This window comes from Lepidochelys kempii, chromosome 11, assembly GCF_965140265.1.
Source record: "Lepidochelys kempii isolate rLepKem1 chromosome 11, rLepKem1.hap2, whole genome shotgun sequence".
NCBI classification, from domain to species: domain Eukaryota; kingdom Metazoa; phylum Chordata; order Testudines; family Cheloniidae; genus Lepidochelys; species Lepidochelys kempii.
Window position 1 is genome coordinate 39,547,955 of NC_133266.1, and position 18,609 is coordinate 39,566,563.

At 41.3% G+C, this 18,609-nt stretch overlaps 1 protein-coding gene across 11 annotated transcripts in view; it reads left to right on the forward strand.

Moving 5' to 3' along the window:
- The window catches only part of ERICH2 (glutamate rich 2), a 46,112-nt gene extending 42,181 nt beyond the window's left edge, over positions 1–3,931 (forward strand). For 10 of the 11 annotated variants that reach the window (XM_073305796.1, XM_073305799.1, XM_073305804.1 and 7 more), the window contains one exon: positions 2,278–3,931. In XM_073305796.1, the coding sequence (XP_073161897.1) occupies positions 2,278–2,420 (143 nt within the window). In that variant the 3' untranslated portion in view covers positions 2,421–3,931. Of the gene's footprint in view, positions 1–2,270 lie in introns of all 11 variants that reach the window. The other variant, XM_073305801.1, reaches the window with a different exon arrangement.
- The last annotated feature ends 14,678 nt before the right edge of the window (positions 3,932–18,609 follow it).

Here is an 18,609-nt window from a genome sequence, read left to right on the forward strand (position 1 = left end):
CCTGCTCTTAAAAATCTACAAGGATGAAGATTCCACGACCTCCCTAGCCAATTTATTCCACTGCTTAACCACCCTGACAGTTAGGAAGTTTTTCCTAATGTCCAACCTAAACAGCCCTTGCTGCAATTTAAGCCCATTGCTTCTTGTCCTATCCTCAGAGGTTAAGAAAAACAATTTTTCTCCTTCCACCTCGTAACAACCTTTTACATACTTGAAAACTGTTATGTCCCCTCTCAGTCTTCTCTTCTCCAGACTAAACAAACCCAATTTTTTCAATCTTCCCTCAAAGGTCATGTTTTCTAGACCTTTAATCATTTTTGTTGCTCTTCTCTGGACTCTCTCCAATTTGTCCATATCCTTCCTGAAATGTGGGGCCCAGAACAGGACACAATACTTCAGTTGAGGCCTAATCAGTGCAGAGTAGAGCAGAAGAATTACTTCTCGTGTCTTGCTTACAACACTCCAGCTAATACATCCCAGAATGATGTTTGCTTTTTTTGCAACAGCGTTACACTGTTGACTCATATTTAGCTTGTGGTCCACTATGACCCCCAAATCCCTTTCTGCAGTACTCCTTCCTAGGCAGTCATTTCCCATTTTGTATGTGTGCAACTGATTGTTCCTTCCTAAGTAGAGTACTTTGCATTTGTCCTTATTGAATTTCATGCTGTTTACTTCAGACCATTTCTCCAGTTTGTCCAGATCATTTTGAATTTTAAACCTATCCTCCAAAGCACTTGCAACACCTCCCAGCTTCGTATCATCCGCATACTTTATAAGTGTACTGTCTATGCCATTATCTAAATCACTGATGAAGATTTTAAACAGAACCAGACCTGGGACCCCACTCCTTATGCCCTTCCAGCATGACTGTGAATCACGGATAACTACTCTCTGGGAATGGTTTTCCAACCAGTTTTGCACCCATCTTATAGTAGCTCCATCTAGGTTGCATTTCCCTAGTTTGTTTATGAGAAGGTCATGCGAGACAATATCAAAAGCTTTAGTAAAGTCAAGATATACCGCATCTACCATTTCCCACCCTCCATTCACAAGGCTTGTTACCCTGTCAAAGAAAGGTATCAGGTTGGTTTGACACAATTTGTTCTTGACAAATGACTGTTACTCATCACCTTATTATCTTCTAGATGTTTGCAAATTGATTCCTTAATTATTTGTTCCATTATCATTCTGGGTACAGAAATTAAGCTGACTGGTCTGTAATTTCCTGGGTTGTCCTTATTTCCCTTTTTACAGATTGGCACTATATTTGTCTTTTTCCAGTCTTCTGGAATCTCTCCCATTTTCCATACTGAGAGCAAAGTGATCGCAGCACACAGATCTGGGCCAGCTTCACAACATTAGCCCTGTAGCTTATTATCTCAAAATGGATAATTGCCTTAAATCAGTTTTTAATTTAAGTATTTTATTGTATTATGAGAGTATTCCTATTTTAAAAATACTCTTCTGTGGCTAAGAACCTAAAATATTAATAGCATGTATTCATTTTTTTCTTCACTTTTAAATTGGTTTTGAAATGGGAAATTTCAGTCGAGTTCCATGTTCCCATAGTAGTACAGGTTGGAGACTCTCGTTTTCCTTGCAGACGAGATCAATTTCAGCAGTATCAATTTTTATGATTTAACATGCTCTTGTTCTTCCAAACTGGCTATCAATCCTGTAGAAACACATATGAGTCGTTTTACTCACATGAGAAGTCCCGTTCACCTTCATGTTGTCGAAAAGCTGTGTGTATTTTATAAAATATTTTGGAAAATGGGTGTTGACTATATAGACAAAAAATTGGTGTAACTGACAAAAATAGTCATCCTATCACTATAAGACTGTTGCTGAAAGTTTCCAAAACCTGCACCATCTCAAACAAGATACATATTTGGAATGTTTGTGAATATATGGACTGTTTACTAAATTCTCAGGAAAAACACACACATAATTTTCTTCCTGTACTGGAAAAGGGAAAATGTTTGTTTAGATATTTCTTTGAAAATTAGACAGCACTATCAAGCAAAACAATTGGATTAATCCCTCTCTGTACAAAGCAAAATGCAATGACTGATTTAGAATACAATTATTTTCTTCAGAAAAATACCCCAAAACACCATGTACAACCTATTTATTTTGGATATATAATTTTGAATTTATTTGGAATATAATATCAAATATTATGTATTTATCACATGCCTGAAATAGTCAATTATTTACTAATCAAAACTTAAGACTTACCTAAAATGTATATCTTGTACCTGCATGCCTTAGAAAGTACACAGAATTTTGGTGATGAAGAGGGTGAAGAAACAGATGAAGGAAGCAGTGAGGACAGTGAAGAGGATACTAGCAGTTCAAATAGCAGTGATGATGAAGGAGAAGAAAGTTCTGATGATTCTGATGAAAATGTATAGCAGTTTGGTAATTCTTCTATACTCCCTTTAGGTTGATTATTTTGATTCTTCTGTACAGTCTCTTTTTAAACACCATATTAAAATGTACTGTTTAATCATTATAACTTTTCTCCCTCTTAAACTGCTGCATTCTTTTTCATATAGATTGCCTCCACACTCACACACAGCCCGCCATACCAGTGGTTCTCAACCAAGGGTACATGTAACCCGGGAGTACACAGGGGTCTTCCAGGGGGTACAGAAACTCATCTAGATACTTACCTAGTTTCACAACAGACTACATAAAAAGCACTAGCAAAGTCAGTATAAAGTAAAATTTCATACAGACAAAATGAGAAAGCAAGCAATTTTTCAGTAATAGCGTGCTGTGACACTTTGTATTTTTATGTGATTTTTGTAAGCAAATAGTTTTTAAGTGAGGTGAAACTTGCGGTTATGCAGGACAAATCAGACTCCTGAAAGGGGTACAGTAGTCTGGAAAGGTTGAGAGCCACTGCATCAGACTAACTTTGTTCCATAGCATATTTGATGTTATAGACAAAATTGATCTCCTTAGACATAACTCCTAAAAAATTTTCCTGTTGGAGCAATCAGCTAGATGAAAAGCTAGGGTGCGTGTCATCAGTTGAGCAAAGACATGATTTTTTATTGAGAAATTTTGTGCTTTCAAAATTCATTGACACCAGTTCAGCAGGGCAATAAAATCTTCCTAAATGATTGTGCAGAGCAATTGATTTCACACAATGCTGGTAAGACTCTGAATGGGGTAAAAAGCCTCTTTACAATTTAAAGAGAAATATACAGCTTCTTGGAAGAAATCAAACATACAGGTTTTCAAACAAATATTTTGTGTTACAAAATGTTGTCATTAAACCATATTTTTGGAAATACCTGCTAAAATTCTGTTCATGCAACCTGTCTCCTCCCACCTCACTCCCCCACAATTTACCTTAGATAATTACAATAGCCCTGACATAAGTGGGTGCAACTTCAATGGAAGTTTCTTGGCCAGATTTGGAGACAAAACTTACATTACTGTTTAAGATTTGTCAGGTATAAAGTTAGTCAGAAAATATATGTAAATAATAAAGTAGAGTAACTTGTACCAATTTTGGCATTCAGCGGGTGTGCAAAGTGAGAATAACGAACACATTCAGGTGGCATGGAATGCAGCAGAAAAAGCATTGGACAGCATAGTGTGAAAAAATGTATTCAAGACTTGGATTGAACACTGTTGTTATGTTTTATGTAGTCTAACCATGAAAACCATTCATATTTTTAAATACTGCATTCTAGTGTGCAGAAAATGTCACAGTCCACATGTAACCATCTTTTGTTTCATGCACCAGTACACTTAAGTACAGTGTTGCTTTTTCACTACTAACATTTCAGGACCCCTTGTTAATGTCAGTAGCTGTCTGACACCATGGTTCTTGTTGTAGCTCCTAATTGTTACTTGCTTCCTCTTCAGTGGAACAAATGTGTTGGTTAGTGAAATTATTAAATATAACAGAATAAATGTTTTGCCTGTTTATTTTGGTACACATGTTCAAGTCATTATGGGAGCATCACCTCTTATAAGTTAAGTCTGATAAGTGAGAGAAATCAGTTGGGTAAGACATTTTACCTGTGTGTATAGATAAGTATGCATGCATAATATCTGTTACTGTTGGTGTCTTATTTATGAGCTGTTTTATTTCTTTTGTAAGTTATTTTTCTTAAGCATTTCATTATGAAAATATGTTTTTCAAATAAGATCTAGAAGATACTTGTCAAATATTTGTGATTCTTGTAGATATTTGTAGGCCCCTTTGGCTGTTTTGTATAGGTTTGATAGCACAAAGGAGCTGTAACCCAAATTTAAATGAACCTGGGTGGATTTTCTCTGCATAGAAAAATCCTCCCATGGCATAGGGATACCTTAGCAGCTCCTACAGCACTCCCATTGTGGCTTTTGGTGCAGGTAGTACCAAGGAGACAGGGAGCATTGCCAGGGTGTCCCTATACCTCCTGGAGTCTGTCTGTAGCTAGCCTAAGATAGCAGCCTTCAGGCTCTGGCCAGAACTGGTGCCCACAGGTCCCAGGGCTGGGAAGTCACTAGGGATGCCTAAAGACATGTTTGTCCCCATACCTGGACTTATGCCAAGCACGTATCAGCTTTTCAGCAAAGCATAGGGTATAGCCTGTAAGTGAGGTTTTACTATGAAAAATTACTTTAAAAATGGCACTTTCTTACCAAGTAGATCTGCTTGCTATGTGTTGAGAATTAGATCCATTAACTTCAGTGGCTGAAATAATTATGTATTCCTGTTAGCCCTGCAGAACTAACGCAGCGAAAAGAAAGGGAGTGGAATTCTATTCTTTGTGTATCAATAGAATTGTTTACTAAGCTCTACTGATTGAAAGCAAAGTTTTGTCCTGCAGAATTTTATTTTATTTCTTTTTATTGGTGCTGATACAGAAGAAGAGAACTCTGCTTGTTTCCCAGAATCCAGACTGAGTTTGCAGGGCTGACAGAACAGATCTTTATTTGGAAACATTTGGACTGCATCGAGCACACTTGTGATAAGGAATTTATTGAGACACAATAAATGTGGAACCTCACAATGCCATTTTTACAGTCACATTTCAGAGAAGAACCAAACTTCAAAGTGGTGAGCAATTAATATTACAAAGATCTCTTGGATTGTCTACTATGACTAGTCCTCTTTACCTAAGGCTGTGATAGAACTAGCTACAAAATTTCATGTTACTTTTAGTTATCAAAGCCTTGTAAAAATGGCTTAGATCCATCCCAGGGCAATAGTGATTGCAAATTATCACATTTTTTCTTGGCCTTTGTGAAATTAGGTAGTGGTGTCAGTTATTCCTTGTGGACAGGACAAGGTTGTCCGTATCACAAAAACATCATGTGTCCCTACTTCACACCCATTTTGGACCACTCAAAAGGAGGTAAAAGACTGAATAGGCATTAAGTCTGAACTACCCTCTCTTCTCTAGAAGTTTTTCCCTGATCTAGGCTTGGAGCATATTGATGGGGTAATGTGAGGAAGTTTGCACTACTACTGCCCAGTTCACCACTTCTCATTATCATTCAGTTGCATATATTACTTAATAACGATAAAAATGGGGCAACCTTAGAAGAGAAGGATGCCTCTGTACACACCCCAACAAGGATGAAATAGGGAGTTAAGGTTTTGATCAAATGTTTGTTGAACTGAGTTTTGATATTGTTTCCCCTTAAGAACGTGCTTGTATGGCCTGATGCTATAGCAAAGAATATTTCATGAAGAGGAAATCTGCTCATTCCTTGATGCTGAGGTAGGGCAACAGAGGAGAGCATCTCAAAGTGTGGCACAAGGGCCAGATGCAGCATAAGAAGTCCTAAAATATGTCCTGTGGTTGCTCTCTTCTGGAGGGCAAGGGCAAAGTCAATTAATTGTACATTTTTATTGACCTCTAACAACAAGCTTCTGTTTGCTGCACAAACACAAACCAGCCTTATGGGTATGGGTGTGTTGAGGATTTAAAATATATGCAAATCATGTGACTTCCTTAAGGCTATTGGTAACTTACCACTGTGTTCACTACAGTTGCACAGTTTGGCCACCCTTGTTATAGTGCAATCATGGAAGCTTTAGAAACCTGCCTTATTTCTGTGAAAGCCTATGATTCTGACTCCAGAAAAAGTTATTTCCTTGGAAAGTTTGGAAAATTTTACACAATCAGAGAAGCTGAGGCAGACAGGCAAAACTCCTAAAAGATGATCTAATCTTTTTCTTCTTTCTTTCTAGTAGCCCTTCTTCTATATTCCAGTGCCTCCTAAGCACCATATTTTGATAACAGTAGGTTGAGCCCCATCCTCGCTAGCAGCACGCAAGAGGGGATATTGATCTACCTATCGGAATATATTGAACCAGATTCACTTCTAGTGTAACTCCTTTGGATTCAGTGTACTACTGCAAGAACTAAGTATCATGAGTAGTGACTCCGAATCAGCTTTGACAAGCAGACACTACTATAGATACCCAGTGCCCCTCCATACTTTGTGGTGTGCGGACTCTAAATTCTATAGTGAAATTCTGTGGCATTCCAATGCAAGAAACTGGAAATTTTGCCCAAAAATAAAATTTTCTTAAATGAAGGTTTTAATGAATTAAATAGAAAAATGAATAATGCAATCAATACATTATTCCCTGTTTGTTCCAGTTCAATACATTTTGTATTTACAGGTTTTCAGTGTACTGCATATATTTGTATCCATGTTTAAAGTGTGCTCATTGACAGTGAAGCATAGTGTACATTAGATAATAGGAGCAGTTCATCTCTCCTAAAGCTATTCTTTCAGGCTGGCTGTTTGCAAAGCTAGGAACACAACACTCTTTGGTTTAGGTTTAGTTCATATTTTGAACCTTAGAGACTAGAAACTGTAAAGTCTAGAAACGTTTTTAACTGAAATGCTTATTTCTAAGCACGGACGTGGGGGAGGGGATGAATTCTACAACACATTCTGTAGTTGTGGAAGACAGCCATGCAAATTATGAAAAATAAATACAAAATGCACTTTCCCAGTCTTAGTAGTGATAATTGTGAGCAAAATCATCAAAAGGTAATGGAATCTCAAGTTTTCTTATACAAACAAATATGATACATCACCACATAGCTAAGAGGATTTTATTAAAATCACTATAACTTTCTGTGCACAAACTCTTAGGCTTAACATATCCTTTCAGACCAGGACATCTGTGCTGCATTTTCTAAACCAGGTGAAGTTCCCTCTCTGTCTCCATTGGATCCTACAGGAAGTGTCATGTTGCAAAACCCTGCAGGGACTTTTTTTTAATTCTGCTCCCACTATTATGGCAGCGGGACCTGCAGGATCCCAGTCTGACTGCAGGGCTCTACCGGGTTGTATATAGACAAGGAACAGTGGCCTCCAAAACCATCAACTGAACAAAGGAATGTTCAGACTTTATAATGAACCTGGATTCTAGTCAGGTGTGGTTGCCCCCTGAAACATGAATTGCATCTTTTGATCTGGTGCAAAGGGAAAACAACTGGGTTTGCATCACTTCTTCATCTAGTAAATTATTACCTGGAAACAAGGCCGGTAATGGAACTATAAAAAGAGGTTCACCTGCTCAAAGAGAAGGAAAGGAGGGAGGTACAGGCAGGAGGACTTATCTGGTATGGCTCTAGATCTTAGAAGCCTAAGGAAGGAATTTTGTACCATTTTGTTTAAATGGATTCATTCTTGGTAACTGATTTGGAACCTATATGAAGGAGGGTGCAGCTGGTGATTCAGGAAGATGATATTGTTTATGGTGAGTCACTTGAGCTACAAATAAATACAAATCCCAAGAAGAGGATTCCCATGCACACATAAACACACCTGAAAGTCCTATATCCTCTGGGCATTTACCCATGCTGCCCGAGGCCTTTCACAGCTTTCTAATCATTAGAAAGTCCTCAGACTTTTTTTTTTTCTTCTTCTTCTTCAAGGAAAGGAAGTATTTGAATAATTGAATCAAGGGTTACTTTTCTCAATTCTAACTTCAGAACTTGTTTATATTCTCTGTACAGCCAACTAGTTTTAATTTAGATCTGGTTTCTGATTATGATTACAGTAAAGCATGTTTTCAGCTTCATTAGCAGTACTGGGCAAACCTTTTGGAAACTTGGTGTCATTCATATGTTTTCCAAAAGTGTTGATCAGCTCTGTTTCAACTTAAAATATACAATTTTCTACCAAGTCTATTGATTAACAAGCACATAAAAAGGGTAAGTAGATCAATATGTAACACCATTGCTAGGACAATAGTTACTAAAAGTTCTTATCAGTTACATTGCATTCATCTTGATTCCATGCTAGATACAGCTTGGGAAAAGGCCTCTTTCTGACAGGCAAATCTAAGTGAATTGTTCCACTGGTTGGAAAAACAGTAACTAGCATTTAGCAGTAATGATCTTAGAATCATAGAATCATAGAATATCAGGGTTGGAAGGGACCTCAGGAGGTCATCTAGTCCAACCCCCTGCTCAAAGCAGGACCAATCCCCAATTAAATCATCCCAGCCAGGGCTTTGTCAAGCCTGACCTTAAAAACTTCTAAGGAAGGAGATTTTACCACCTCCCTAGGTAATGCATTCCAATGTTTCACCACCCTCCTAGTGAAGAAGTTTTTCCTAATATCCAACCTAAACCTCCCCCACTGCAACTTGAGACCATTACTCCTTGTCCTGTCCTCTTCTACCACTGAGAATAGTCTAGAACCATCCTCTCTGGAACCACCTCTCAAGTAGTTGAAAGCAGCTATCAAATCCCCTCTCATTCTTCTCTTCTGCAGACTAAACAATCCCAGTTCCCTCAGCCTCTCCTCATAAGTCATGTGTTCCAGACCCCTAATCATTTTTGTTGCCCTTCACTGGACTCTCTCCAATTTATCCACATCCTTCTTGTAGTGTGTGGCCCAAAACTGGACACAGTACTCCAGATGAGGCCTCACCAATGTCGAATAGAGGGGAACGATCACGTCTCTTGATCTGCTCGCTATGCCCCTACTTATACATCCCAAAATACCATTGGCCTTCTTGGCAACAAGGGCACACTGCTGACTCATATCCAGCTTCTCGTCCACTGTCACCCCTAGGTCCTTTTCCGCAGAACTGCTGCCTAGCCATTCGGTCCCTAGTCTGTAGCTGTGCATTGGGTTCTTCCGTCCTAAGTGCAGGACCCTGCACTTATTCTTATTGAACCTCATCAGTTTTCTTTTGGCCCAATCCTCCAATTTGTCTAGGTCCTTCTGTATCCTATCCCTGCCCTCCAGCGTATCAACCACTCCTCCCAGTTTAGTATCATCCGCAAATTTGCTGAGAGTGCAATCCACACCATCCTCCAGATCATTTATGAAGATATCGAACAAAACCGGCCCCAGGACCGACCCCTGGGGCACTCCACTTGACACCGGCTGCCAACTAGACATGGAGCCATTGATCACTACCCGTTGAGCCCGACAATCTAGCCAACTTTCTACCCACCTTATAGTGCATTCATCCAGCCTGTACTTCTTTAACTTGCTGACAAGAATACTGTGGGAGACAGTGTCAAAAGCTTTGCTAAAGTCAAGAAACAATACATCCACTGCTTTCCCTTCATCCACAGAACCAGTAATCTCATCATAGAAGGCGATTAGATTAGTCAGGCATGACCTTCCCTTGGTGAATCCATGCTGACTGTTCCTGATCACTTTCCTCTCATGTAAGTACTTCAGGATTGATTCCTTGAGGACCTGCTCCATGATTTTTCCGGGGACTGAGGTGAGGCTGACTGGCCTGTAGTTCCCAGGATCCTCCTTCTTCCCTTTTTTAAAGATTGGCACTACATTAGCCTTTTTCCAGTCATCTGGGACTTCCACCGTTCGCCACGAGTTTTCAAAGATAATGGCCAATGGCTCTGCAATCACAGCCACCAATTCCTTTAGCACTCTCAGATGCAACTCGTCCAGCCCCATGGATTTGTGCACGTCCAGCTTTTCTCAATAGTCCCTAACCATCTCTTTCTCCACAGAAGGCTGGCCATCTACTCCCCATGTTGTGATGCCCAGCGCAGCAGTCTGGAAGCTGTCCTTGTTAGTGAAGACAGAGGCAAAAAAAGCATTGAGCACATCAGCTTTTTCCACATCCTCTGTCACTAGGTTGCCTCCCTCATTCAGTAAGGGGCCTACACTTTCCTTGGCTTTCTTCTTGTTGCCAACATACCTGAAGAAACCCTTCTTGTTACTCTTGACATCTCTTGCTAGCTGCAGCTTCAGGTGCGATTTGGCCCTCCTGATTTCATTCCTACATGCCCGAGCAATATTTTTATACTCTTCCCTGGTCATATGTCCAAACTTCCACTTCTTGTGAGCTTCTTTTTTATGTTTAAGATCCGCAAGGATTTCACCGTTAAGTCAAGCTGGTCGCCTGCCATATTTACTATTCTTTCGACTCATCGGGATGGTTTGTCCCTGTAACCTCAACAGGGATTCCTGGAAATACAGCCAGCTCTCCTGGACTCCTTTCCCCTTCATGTTAGTCCCCCAGGGGATCCTACCCATCCGTTCCCTGAGGGAGTCGAAGTCTGCTTTCCTGAAGTCCAGGGTCCGTATCCTGCTGCTTACCTTTCTTCCCTGTGTCAGGATCCTGAACTCAACCAACTCATGGTCACTGACTCCCAGATTCCCATCCACTTTTGCTTCCCCCACTAATTCTTCCCTGTTTGTGAGCAGCAGGTCAAGAAAAGCTCCCCCCCAGTTGGCTCCTCTAGCACTCCTCTAGCACCAGGAAATTGTCCCCTATGCTTTCCAAAAACTTCCTGGATTGTCTATGCACAGCTGTATTGCTCTCCCAGCAGATATCAGGAAGATTAAAGTCACCCATGAGAACCTGTATTCTTGGAATACAAATTGCCTTAATCTTTATATATATATTCCTTTGACAAGCAGAGTTACATCTTAGCCTAAGAAAACGCTAAGGGGCAAATACTGAACCTCAGTTTTCAAAGTGAGGGAAAAGGAATCTGCCCTTAGGCCTTACTCTGTGGTCAGTATTGTAGCTTTAAGGTTGCTGTAATCCCTGTAACCAGTGTACTCCTTTTTCCTAGGGGAGATGGCCAATGGATCCACAGAATTAACTCAAAGTCTCTTTGCATTATATAGTGTGAAAAGCATGAGTGGGAGATCCAGCAGGACTTTCAGAATTTTTGCTAACCTAGTTTACACCCAGTTTAGTTAGGCTTCTAAGAGGATAGTAAAAATGGAGCATAGACTTGAGAAGGCTAAGCAAACATAACAAAGGTTCCTCTTGTGGCAAATCAGAACAACTCAGCCTGAATGAGCCTGTCAGTAAGATCTTAGATTTATTCCAGCAAAGGTCTGATACTAACCTTACTATCAGGCCGACAAAGCATTAGGACTTGGCCTTCAAGGTTGTCAGAGTACTATTTGGGTTATCCTATAGGCTAGCATCCCTTTCCAGACATTTCCTTGTAGCCCTTATACATCTTCAAACAGATTATCCTTATGTTGTGTGTGGTGAAGCAGAGGAAACACCCACCAGCCCAGAATGGGTTAAGGAGAGCCTTTGGGCACAGCTAGCCCCACCCCATTATACCTTCAACCAATGCATGGAGAGGAGAGAAAAGAAGGAAGCCTGCCCCAGTTTGGGACTGACTGCCAGACAGACAGGAGCTAGCTGCTGTCCTACCTGAGGGAAGGATCACTAGCCTGCCGGTTGAGCCAGCCACCAAGGAGCAAGTAGTCGCAGTGTTTTCCCCAGGAATTGAAATTAGGGGTGTGTGTTCAAATTTATGGAAGGGGGGGTCAGGGCCAATGAGGGGTGAGTCCATGAGGGTGAAGGTGGGCTGTATGACACCATAGTAAAAACTGAAAAATGTTTCATGACCATTTTATTAGATTTTAAAATCATCACACAAATTAAAGTTGGCTACCCAAGCCTTCTATGAAGCACTACATCTACATCCTTCTTGGTTTCTTGCTATAATTTTGCACAACTCTGTTAATGAACTTCTTGAATGAAATGCAGTCATCTTTGGTGACTTCTCGTGTGTCCGGTATTTCCATTCCTTCAATTGATATGCTCATTAGGTCATTCACATGATCAGCCAGAAGGTGACTTCTTTTTCACCATTGAATAGAATTTTGTGTTTTGAAAGAACACTCAACTGTAGCTGTTGTGACTGGGAGTAGCAAGAGATGAATTCCGACTTCTTTCAGCCCAGGAAACATAGCATAAAGATCGGGTTGAGCCACTAGTGATGATAAAAAAGAAGTTGAAGTCAAATCTTCATTAATTCGTCATATGATATTCCACTCTGTGTTCAAATTCTCTATTCTGTCCTGAGCACATGGCAGCCCCATTGCTGGTAGTGCCTCACTCCACTCAACTGTCGGTGTTTTATAAGACAGGGATCTGTAAAAGCTAGGTAGAGGTTGAGTAGAATCTAGAAGTCACTGTTATAGATTTTTAAGAATCAAGTCTGTGTACTTTTTCCAGTTGTCTTAACAACCCCTTCTTGTCCTCTTCACTTAAGGATTCAGTATAAATGCCTTCATTAGTCAACTTCTGGACTGAAGTCTTTGCTTCTTCCAGTACTTTTTCAATGGATAGCTCTCTGATTGATCCAAATGTAGCTTCTGGACAAGCTTTGCTGGACAAAGATCTACTACTGTTGTAGCAGATGCCTGGATGGCCTTGTTTAATGACCCAAGTGGTTTCAACAGTAGACTTACAAGAGAGAGAATGGCAATAGTCTTCTCTGAACGTAGTAGCAAAAGTAATCCACCAGCCTCCCTACTTAGATCCATCCCATCTTGGTAGATACTTTCCAAAGCCAGTAATAATGGCTGGAGTAATTTTAAGACAACAGCCAAGGATCGCTCATGATAAAACCAGAGGATTTTCCCAGGTTGGACTAATTTGAACTTCAGTCCCAGTGTATCTTTTATATTTTCCAAGATATTCAGTCTTTTTGGACTCTTGCTGAAAAAAGAATATAATGAAGACCTTAAATGTATAGCTTTTTTAATGTCTTTTGAAGAGTCTGCAGGTCGTACTAGTGCTAGTTGAAGTAGATGGCCTCTGTGGTGTGTATAGGGGAGACTAGGGTTACACTTTTTTCTCTGAGCAAAGCTTGTGCTCCACCATGTCTTCCAGAGAAGTTTGCAACTCCACCAAATGCACAAGCAGCCATTTGACAAGCATTTAACTCTTCTAAGATGTGGGTTGTCACAGATGCAGCCAATCTGTCTTCTATAACTTGAACATCTAGAAATGCATCTACTGGCCTACCGCTGACATCAAGATAACGTACACAATTACTTAATACTTGATGACCATTTGCATTGGTGCATTCATCAGCCAAGTATGCAAATTTTTTGAATGTGGTGAGAGAGTTCTTCACTTTTTCAACTGTTGAGTCTTTCACTGTTGCACCACATGTGTCTAGCCAGTCAGTTGAGTTTCTTGCAGAAAGGTGATGAGCATTTGCTGGTCTTGTTCGGAGCCAGTGTTCAACAAGTGACAATGCACATAACATTGGCCTCCAGTTTGTAGAGTGTGGTATCTCTTGCCTAAATAGAAAGTATGATGTCACAGCCATGTTTGTTCGCATGAGCTGTGTTGTGTCTCCAGCATTCTTAATAGCCTCATTAACACGCACCGGTGTTGTCTTTGGTCAGTGGAGATTCAGAGTTGCTTTCACATGAGTTCACCTCGGAGGTGGGGGGCAAGAAGGCACCTTGCTCATTCCTCCAGCTGCTCACTGTTCACCCTGGCCACTGTTGTTCATTGTGCCACCATTCATTCCATCGTTCTGTTGCCAATGGCCCTGCACTGTCACCTTCTGCAGCCACCTGCCACTCTGACCTCTGCGAGTTGGTCTCTTGAGGTTCCACCCAGCTCTCAGTGATTTCAGCTGCGCTCTCAGTGGGGGAACCTCGGTGCTAGTGCAGACTGGCCTGTCTCTTCCACAGAAACACTGTCCCCACAGCAGGTCTAAGCACTTAAGACTGTTTGCACTTAAGACCTGAATCTCAGTGATTTCAGCTGTAGTGATCACTTAACAGAACAAAAGACCATCTATGGAGCCTAATCAGCTCTGTCTTTAAACTGTGGAGAGGGGCAGGTCAAATAATACTTGTGACTCAGACAGACCATCAAGCAAAACACCTGTCCCTACCCTCTCTCTTGATGCCCTCAATCAGCAGAGGCTAAGTACAGTTCTGCTGTCCTTTACTTAAGCAATAAGAATAACAACATTTCTTTACCCCCACCCCTCCCACACACATTCAAGTGATTTGTAACCCAACCCCAGCCAAAATCTATCACTTGGGCAACACAGCTCTCTTTGCTGGATACCTAGGTAGAATAGGTGTGAATGTAAATACAATCAGGTCCTGAAGCCTTTTCCCCCAGCCCATCACTAGCTGTCAGAGAGAGCTCATTTAGACTTTGCTTACAAATCATAATTTGAAATTATTAGGTTGGCCAACATCACCGAAATGATTGCACTGACATGATCATAAAAAAATTGCTATATAAGGAAGCTAGTCAATGTTCATACTTTTCAAATCTATTATACTTTTTCAGATACATGTATTTTATCATACACTTTATATGCTTTTAAAGTGTGTATTAATGTTTCAATTTCAAATTTCCAAACAATCACTAAATTGGCAATACTGCCTGTCACTAGTTCACAAAACTGGGGAGGACATTGAGGAAATTCAGGGTGGGTAAACACCCCCATGGGGGGGTGTAGGGGAATCCCTGGGTGTCTTCTGAGCTAAAGAGTATGGTGAAGGAGGCCTAGGAGCACTCGGCTTGAGAGGATCCTCGGTGACTGAAGCATGGACACCTTGTGGGGTTCTGATCGCACCTAGACTTATGGCTGTCCCACCTGAAGGAACCTGGGACTGCAGCAGGATGCTACCCAGGATTCACCAGGGGTGCCTACTAAGAGATAAGCCAACACAGGAACTTGGACTATCGGGGCCATGCCCCAAACTAAAGGGGTAACAGTAGGCAGTAGCCAAGGGCAGTGAACATAGACTCTTTACTGGGAGGTCCCTTACTCAGGAGTGACTTACACAGGGCCCTGGGCTGGGAACCAGTGGATTGGGAGGGCCCCGGGTTCCCCTATTCCCCTGCCTTAAAGAGTGAAGTACAGAAGCAGGGGCAGGAAGCCAGAGACACCAACCACTAGGCCATCTGGCCCTCCAAGCCCCTCATGTTACATGGAGATTGAATCTAATTTTGCAGGGGGGCGGTTCTCTAAAATATGAAGACATTCTTTCTTATCGTGTCAGCATACCAAGTGTTGGAGATGACTGGGCTGGATTTAATCTCCTTTACAAGTGTTCAATGAGAATAAAGTGATCCTTTCTACCATTTCCACCTTCATGGAATGTCCCAGTTTTGATCACAATCAAGAGATTGTTTTCTTTCTTGGGTGCTTCTTAGTCTAATACACTGCCATCTAAGCTATGAAAGCATGTTAGATGCATCATAAAACTTCACATAAACAGAATGTAATAGTTTGGGGTGAGTGAGGGTTTGTTCAGCTATTTCGAAAGACTAAAGCAGGGCCCAAGAGTGAGTTGCACAAATAGATCTGAATGTGTCTCAATTATGCCTGTAATGCTTAGGGTCAGACTTGTTCACTGGGAGCCTTGGGCATTCAGCTAGAATCACCTCTGTCTCTTGGTCTGAGAGAAGTAATGATGCCCTAAATCTGCATTATAAAGCTGTGGCATTGTCTTCCACACTAAGCACATATTTTAATAGGTTTGTGTTAATAGGATTCAGCAAGTATTCTTGAAACAGCTTGGCTTTGCTAGAGAGAAATACTCTTGCACCCAGGTCTCCAGTTTCCCAACTGCAGTGACAGTTCTGTAATTTCTTATGGTGCTCTCTCATATGAGGTCTCACAGGTCTTGAAAAAGTGTAAGCCTCAGATGTGTTAATGAATAAGAAACAATGACAATTTTTCTATTTTAAATGACAATGGATCATAAGTTAGGACCAGGAAACTTGCGAGCTCCCCAGTGGTTAAGAAGCCATTTATGAGCCCTAACTGTTCCCCCAAATAAGGGGAGTTAAAACAATTTTGATCAACAACATCCACTCCTGTTATTCATCTGTTGTTGCTTGCATGAGAAAAACATGTGAATGTGTGGACATGACAAAGAAACAGTCCACTGGGAAGGAGGGCCTGAAGTATAGACCAAGGGTCAGACTGACCACACTTGACCAGGATTGGACAATGCAGCTGGGGTGAGAAACCTGTAGTCCCTGGATTTGCTCAGAGGGTCTCTGGGGGAATGCCCTATGAGATGTTACCAACTTTTATCTCAACCTTAAAAACCAGGTAAATGAGGAAGAAGTATGCTCATCCTGAGGTCACCACAGTGACAACCTGTCAGGCACCACAGGCCTTGAACCCAGGTCCATGGAGTCCATCGCACTCCAATCCTCCATTTATTAGCTCACAGACAGCAGCTGGACTGCAGCCCATAAAGTCCAAATGGGACCTAAGCTCTGCCCCTGTGTTCTGATTGGGCTGCAGACCATTTTGAAGCCAGAAGAGGTGGCAGGAAGTTGTCTGAACAGCTGCGCTTTACCCTCCCATGAACTTCTTCCCTGGTGTTTTTCTGTTCCTGACCTTCTGGTATCCTGCCTAAGCCTTACTCTTGGGAACTGCCTCCTGGTTCCTGCTCTCTGGTACTCTTGTGTGATCCTGACCTCCTGTTAACTTGACTTAGCCTGCCGCTTCACACCTGTCTCATGGTTCTGATCATCCTGCTTGTTGCTAGTCTCTGATCTCCTGTAGTTCTGATCCAGCCTGGTTCCTGGTAATTGGCTCCTGGATCCTCCACCCATTCCTGCTGTAACTCCTAGGCCAGGCTGCCCATGTCCTAGCCCTAACACAATTGGCTGTCTAATGCTTCTATTTACCTTGGACTGGTCCCAAGGAAAGTGGAGACAAAAACACAGTCAGTTGACTGAAAGACCATACCAGTGAGTGTGATTGCCCGATTTGCCAAACTGCAGTTCCTGACTGACTCTAGAACTCCATGAACCCAACAAGTCAAACAACAGGTCTTTTTTCTTTTCCTAAGTAATTTTCTTCTTTTTCTTTCTTTAGCGGAATAGCTGGGTAGGACTACCTGCCAGGAAAAACTTGTCCAGGCTGTTAGAGAGGGGTTGGAGGTGACTGATAATAACACATGCATATAGGCACATAGTATAAATTAATGTAAGTGCAAAGCAAATTTTACCACACATCACTAAAAATCATCTTGGGTTGATGAGGTAAAAATGTAATTAAAGTGTCTTTAATTAAACATTAATCATTTGATTTAAGCCCTAACAATCCTATTCTTACTACGGATTTGGTGAGTCAGTCAGGAGCCTGCATCAGTCATTTGGAAAGAAATCCTTTGAAGGTGTGATAGGTGTTTTTGAACAGTGAACCTATACATAAGATAGGTTTGTAAAGAGTTAAGCTGAAAGTTGCTCAGTAAGAGGAGAGAGGAAGTTCCTTTCCAATCACCTGTACTCCTAAATTGACACTGTGAGGAAGTGAAGTTTCCTGTTTGAAAGAGGCGAGAGGGTGGGGTCTGGCACACTGGTCAAACAAACCTGAGAAAGTCAGAATAGAGGATTTCCTAGGAGTTTTGATAAAGCTGTGAGATAAAAAGCTTCACACGTTGTGATTTGCCTTCACCTGCAAGAAAGCTGTTAGAGATGCTGAACTTTGTCTCCTTCAACTCAGAGGACAAACTGTTACCCAAAGTAGCCATGGGAAAAGACAGCTAGCCACCACACCAAGAAGAATCAAATGGTGAGTGTTATGCATCTTTCAGCTGTCTTTCCACCTAGTGTCCCCACCCATATTCAACACCACAATGTGATAGGGGGTGAATTAATTCTGTCCCATAAACATGAGTCAGCCAACTCATCTGAAACATGAAGCCAAGTCCCTTCCTTATAGACTGTTTGGCCAGAGATGTCAAACTCTCTCTCTCTCACTCTATCAAAATGGAAAAGACAAGATTTTGATCAGTTGCAAGAGACCCTCAGCTGGATCATCAAAGGCACAGTGGCAGGCTCTGTATTGCAGGAAGATGCCTCCTCATATTCCCTATGATTCCACCCTATTGAACAGAAAGTTGATGGAGAACTGGTCAAAGAAAGCAAGACTTAGACAACCTAAGGATAGAAAGAGATAAAGCAACTCAGGCTTTCACGGGGACAAACAATAGGTTGAATAAAAAAATTGCAGAATGTAGAAAGGTGGAGGAGAAGAACCATGAGTTGTTAGCAGACAGGGATTCTCTTAAGTGGAAGTTAAGAAGAGCTGTGGCAGCTTCTGGAGCCCAAGGCAACCCAGATACTCATGAGGTGAATCTAGCCCTTCCCTTGGATTGGTACATTGCACCTCAAGTCTCAGGTAAAGAAATTTTAAGGAAGCTAAACATATTGATAAGTTCAATTCCCCCATAAGAAGGGAGCTCAAATTCACAAGCATATTACTGTGGTGAAAACTTCCCTAGCTTCTTTTGAAGGAGTTTCAGAAAACAGTAAGATGAGGTTTTTAAGGAGGACTTTAACCATAAATCCCAGGTCTG